Source organism: Salvia hispanica, chromosome 4, assembly GCF_023119035.1.
Source record: "Salvia hispanica cultivar TCC Black 2014 chromosome 4, UniMelb_Shisp_WGS_1.0, whole genome shotgun sequence".
NCBI classification, from domain to species: Eukaryota; Viridiplantae; Streptophyta; class Magnoliopsida; order Lamiales; family Lamiaceae; genus Salvia; species Salvia hispanica.
Window position 1 is genome coordinate 54,639,469 of NC_062968.1, and position 6,266 is coordinate 54,645,734.

The following is a 6,266-nucleotide window of genomic DNA, read 5'->3' on the forward strand; positions in this document are numbered from 1 at the left end:
ACATTACATGTCTTAAATTTCGTGTCCGATAAAAATGTACAGTAACAAAATTTATGGACGGATGGAGCAATAACGTAAATATTTTATCAGATTTAAAAAAAAAAAAAACTTAGTAAATGAAAGTTGACTATTCCAACCAACATGCAACTGCAACAGTAATAAATCTGTGGTGCTAAAAAAAAGTTGCTTGGCAAAAGGATAATGCTTGATAGTGCTCATAAAAGTTGTCTTTAAAATCACATTCTACTACTCCTTCACAATTTCGTTCTTTGTATCTCAAAATAAAAGCTTTAAGTCTCAATTGTAGTGTCAAAATACCATATTCATCACATCATTTCAATTCACTTCGTGTTTAATTTGTGCATTGTTGTTCATAGAATTAAGATGGCTGCTTATGCAGCTCTGGTTTCTTTTATGCGTATTATAGATGATATTGAAACTCATCCTTCCCCTCCGATTTCTCTCGACAACCAACAAGTGAAATCTCTCACCGAAATAGTTACCTTCTTGCAGGAATTTCTCGAAAGCTACAAGTCACCCTACGACTACAACGACGAAGCAGATCCATTGGAGATTCGCATTATGGGTCAGTAGATTTTTTCAAAATGCTTAAGCAAGCAAGCTCTAATGTACTATGTTGGAACTTCGAAAGATGCTAACTATTTCATTTTAATATTTCTCTCACGTTGGCAATAAATTATTTTTTAAATATTTTTGTATGAATATTGCAAATTATTTTGTTTGTTGGTGTTGATTAGAAATGATATAGGTACATGTTGATTGGATGAAATCAAATTTGGTACATGCTCTATTTATAAATAAAATCTTTTTTTTTTTTTTTCTAAAAAAATCAGAATAACCGAAATAAACTAACCCCTAATTCGCATTGCAGATGCAAGTCATACAGCTGAAGATGTGATTGAGTCCTATATCATTGACACCATTCAGCTTTCTGCATCAGCAACTAATGATGGTGCTGATGAGCAAATCAGTTGCATCCACTTCTATCAAGATCTGCAAAATGTGATAGAAGAATTGGATTTAATCAAGAAAGAGGTGGCTGGGATTCCTAAGGAGAAGGTAGTTCACCATAGGAACTCCTGTTTTGATGATGCTGGTTTAAGACCCAGTGGATCTACTGAGAAGAAGCATCTCATGGTAGGGTTTGATGATGTGCTTCTTCAGCTCCTGGATAGGCTTACCGATGGAAACACCAGCCGCCAAATCATCCCTATAGTAGGGATGGGTGGCATCGGAAAAACCACTCTTGCAAAAGGTGCGTTTGAACACAAGCTTTGTAAGGAGCGTTTTCATATTTGTGTGTGGGCTACCATTTCTCAAGAGTATAATATAGGAGAAACTCTTAGGCACGTGCTCTCTCAAGCTAGAGGGTACTTGAGCAATGAGAGTGAAAATGACTTGGGGAAAATACTTTACAAATATTTGTCGGGTATGAGATATCTTGTTATAATGGATGATATGTGGAACAAAGAAGTTTGGGACAAGATGAAGTTTTTCTTTCCTGAATACAATAATGGGAGTCGAATAATAGTGACAACTAGAATGTCAAACTTAGCTGCCCACTTGACTGATTCCAATAACCTCTTTAAGATTGGATTTCTTGACGAAGTTAGTAGTTGGACTTTGTTTTCCAAAACTGTATTTGGGGAACAAAGTTTTCCTACTCATCTTGAGAGTATTGGAAAGAAAATTGTGGAAAAGTGTAATGGACTTCCTTTGTCTATTGTTGTGGTAGGGGGTCTAATGGCTAAATCCGAAGTTACACTAGAATATTGGGAGCACATAGAGAAAAACTTAAGCTCAATAGTGAATTCAGAGAATGATGATTATTGCTTGAGAATACTGAAAATGAGCTATGACCACTTGCCTGCTTATCTAAAGCCTTGTTTTCTCTATATGGGAATGTTTGAGGAAGACTGTAAAATTCTTGCTTCAACAGTTGTCCAACTATGGATTTCTGAAGGATTTCTTAAACCAATAGACAACAAAAGCTTGAAAACAATTGCCGAACAATACTTCAAAGAACTAGTGGATAGAAATCTCATTTCAGTTCATAAGTGGGGGATACTTGGGAGTGTAATATACTATAAAATCCATGATTTACTAAGAGATCTATCAACGAAAGAAGCTGAAAAACAGAGGTTTTTTTATGTCTCGAGGGATCAAAGTCCTCGAGGACTAATTACCCAACAACGTATTATTATTCCTAGAAGCACTTCAAAGGAAAAAGTCCAAGATGCCTTGGGAAATATGGCTCATGCTCGTTCGTATCTAGTGTTTAATAATAACAAAGTTGGTCAATTCCCAAATTCTAGATATTTGAGGATATCGCATGTGTGTGGTTGGCTAACCAAAGAGGAGTATTCACAACTAAATGTGTTTGAGTTGATGAACTCACGGTATCATTGTCTTGATACTTATAAGAAGTTTGTAATTCCTTCTTCCATCAATCTGCTTTGGAATCTAGATACACTGATTATTATTTGTCCGGAAAATTTGATTGCACCAGCTGAAATCTGGAAAATGTATAAACTTAGGCATCTCGAGCTTCTAACGTCGAGATTGCATCTCCCAGATCCTCCGAGGGCGGACGATGATATTGTTATGATGGAGAATCTAGAAGTGCTCAAACGAGTGATAAATTTGAATGTAGGTGAAGATGTTGTTAAAAGAATTCCCAATATCAAGGAATTGGATATGAGGTATAATGGAAAGCTAATTGATGGAGTGAACTATCTGAGTTGTCTTCACTGTCTTAGTAAACTGGAATCCTTGGGGTTGTGGCCCCACTCCCCTGATATTGGAAAGTATCTACAGAAGATCAACTTCCCACCCTCCATTAAAGAGTTGATTCTCGACCTACCAAGTGATTTAGAGTTGGAGGACATACTGCAAACGATAGGTTCCTTACCATTTCTTGAGAGGCTCGTATTATATGGAGGTCGCTTCAGAAGACGCGAGTGGGAAACAATGGAAGACCGATTCCAGAGTCTCAGGTCACTAACATTGTCTGAATGTGGTGATCTAGAAAAGTGGACAATGGCAGAGAGCTCCCACTTTCCACTTCTTATAAGGCTTTGTCTTTATTACTTAAAAGAATTGAAAGAGATTCCTTCAGAAATTGGAGAAATACCAACACTCAGCTCAATTGCATTGGAAATGTGCAATGAATCAATGGTGTTGTCGGCTAAAAAGATATTAGAGGAACAAGAGGATTTATATGAAGACCAAATTGACCTTCTTGTTCACGCTATAGTTCAGAAGAAAGATGAAGCATTGCAGAAGTTGGAAACTTCCAATTTTAAAGTTACAGTGGTTTAGACTGATGTTATCATAAATATCACTCTTCTTTTATGTGTGTTTTCCTCCTGATTCTAGTTAATTAACTCTCTCTTTCGCTTTTCCGATTGCCAAGTTGATAAGATTTGTTTGTGACATCAATTTTCATTTCTCATTTTTATTATGAGAATAGATTTGTTTAAGTTATTAATTTTGATTTAAATGTTGTTAACTAGTAAGTTTTTTATGATATGGACCAAAACATTTTTCTAATTAGACACAAAGTTACTAAAATGTGTAAAACTAAAATGTACAGAAATAATTATATTATGTAGATTCAACTACATTTCTAGTAAGTTTCGTGATAGAAATTTCACACAAATGTCACATTTTTAGTGAATTTTCAATTCTTCCACAAGGCGAAAAGAAAATCTTCTCTTGACGTTATGAAGCTCAAATATCGATGCTAAAGAATTTATAGATGCATATTCTCCAAAAAAAATTCCCAGGAGTCCAAGAGACCAAGACTACTAAATGACTATTCAAAGATCAATTAAAAAAAAAAAGAATTAGAGAAAAAAACCAACAAAAATTCGTTAAAATTCAAATTTTGGATTTGCATGCGCTTTTGTGTTTTCTTAAATCAAAATACGTTAATTGGATTTTCATAATCAAATTATAAAATATGATATATAAACAGAAAAATACCAACTTATACGATTGTTGGATGATTGCATTTAATTGAATTTTTGTTAGGTTTCTTTTAAGGCGAAATGTTTTAATGCAATTATATTATTCTTTTAACACGAAATGTTTTGATGTAATTATACATGTATAAGTGAGGTCAAAACTTCAAATTAATAAATTCCCCATGAAATCGTTTGTAAACACGTTTATTCTCTTTTAAATATTAGACAAAATGTATCTATATATCATGCTAATTACATGGTTAAGTAATCTATCCAATATATAAAAGACAGATTTTAGGGATTACTCTGACATTTTGTTTGTTTGTTTTAAGTGAATATGAGCATAGCAATACTCCCTATGTCAAGCGAATTTAATTAACTGTGCTACAATAGGCCTAATTCAGTCTTCTTTTTTCTGGGGTTATATGTTGTATTTTGTTAATTTATAAATATATGATCGTGTATGTGTGGGAGTTACAAAAATAATCGTGTATGGTTAAAGGATTATATGCATAATATTTTAGCCTATAAATATATCATTTAAAGGCCGAATATCTACACATACCTCCTTACCTTATAGAACTCAAGCATGTCAATTTTGCTCTTACCATAAGAGGAACTCTCAAAGCTTGATGTCATGGAACCATTCCACACCATGCTTAGTGAGCTCGAGGCTTCCCTAATTTCTTTGGTTGGCTAATTTTGTTCTTTTTAATTATGTTTCGTTCCTTTTCATTTTATTAATTATATTTTTCTTTTCTTAACATATTTTAAATTATATTTTTTGTTTTTTTCATCATTTTTATATATCAATTTTGATACAACATCGTATTTATTTTTAATATTATATGAACTTATTGGTATTTTTTTCTTTCTAGTTATATTCTTAGTTTCTTTCCATCCATTTTATTTCCATACTATGTTTTCTTTTTTAGATTGATGCTACCACCATTGTCTTTCTTTTTCTTTTTAATAATTATAAATTTTTTTAATAGTAATGATTAAATAGTTAGTCCATTTATGTTACTTTATAGTTGATCCATGTTAAAAAAAAATTATGTTGAAATTATAATTGGCTAATATTTTTTATACATATAGTAGGAGTTACATGAAAGGATTATTCTATTGATAAATTTAATGTATAATTTAATTTATCTTTAATTTTATTGAAAACTATACAAATTGTTAGGCGAAAGTAGCTATACATATTGATCATTGATTTTTTGCATTGCAAATTAATTTTGTTAGTGCATAATGAAGTTTTAAAAATGATGAATAATTATCTATTGTGTTTAATTCTTTATTATGATATATTTTTATCTTCTCCCATTCCATGATTTAATATTTAAACATTATATTATGTGATTTGTTTCAAATTTATTATGTTTCAATGTTGATTTGTATAGATTTTTTATTCTAATATAACTAAAATTGTTACTCATATTGTTTATTATCAATATTGATTCTAATTTTGTTTAATTAATTTAAAATTTAAAATTAATATTTTAAAAATATATTAATCTGGGCATAGCACACGTGATACTAGTTACTCTAATACGGTAATGCCATATCCACATCAATACCATATCCACATCGAAAAAAGATGAAAATTACTATTTATCTGTAAATTGTAGGAGTAACACTTAATTCTAGATCTACAAGATTTTTGTTTTATAGCCCCTTATATGACTATATTAAACTTATCCCAATTTCTTGTCATATTAATTCCTAATATATAAAGAGCGTTTTTAAATTTCCACCGATTAGAGGAGTATTAATAACACGTTTAAATCATCTCTGGATAATACTAGCTCTGGGATCTAATGTAGATATGCACGAATGTAAAATCCCCTTATTTCTCCCATATGTTGGCGTTTGTGATTGTGTTGTGTGCATAAGGTTGATCAGTTAAGTTTCAAGGAGCCACTAAAGTAGATTTCCCATTTTGTTATAGTTAGTAATATAACACTCTCCAATATCTATATATATTAATCATTGACCCATGTAATAATAAACTGTGCAGTAAAACTTGTGGCACTTCTACCTAGAACGATACATATTCAATCATTGACTATAATAAAATATGCTGCAAAATTTGTGGCACTTCTACAATTATGCTAAATAAGACATTGAGCCCATTTTAAATGGCCAATGTCGGCTGAAGAATATTTAAAATACTCGATTTAGGGCTGAAAAGGTAATAATACATTCATTGATTAAGAAAAAGTTTAAATTCGGGAAATAATTAGGGCTCAATTTTGGGCTTTGTAAATAATA

The 6,266-nt window shown here is 31.6% G+C and overlaps 1 protein-coding gene across 1 annotated transcript; it reads left to right on the forward strand.

The window, feature by feature from the left end:
- The first annotated feature begins 110 nt into the window (after positions 1–110).
- On the forward strand, positions 111–3,425 carry LOC125217691 (putative late blight resistance protein homolog R1B-16). Its single transcript, XM_048119212.1, has 2 exons — positions 111–586; positions 893–3,425. The coding sequence occupies exons 1-2, from the start codon at positions 385–387 to the stop codon at positions 3,340–3,342; spliced, it is 2,652 nt and encodes an 883-aa protein (XP_047975169.1). The 5' UTR covers positions 111–384; the 3' UTR covers positions 3,343–3,425.
- Positions 3,426–6,266: the final 2,841 nt, after the last annotated feature.

Excerpts from the sequence above, each read along its gene's own strand:
- LOC125217691 (XM_048119212.1), top strand. The coding sequence starts at position 385 with ATGGCTGCTTATGCAGCTCTGGTTTCTTTTATGCGTATTATAGATGAT. Across the intron at positions 587-892 it reads ATTGGAGATTCGCATTATGG|ATGCAAGTCATACAGCTGAA; the intron begins GTCAGTAGATTT and ends TTCGCATTGCAG.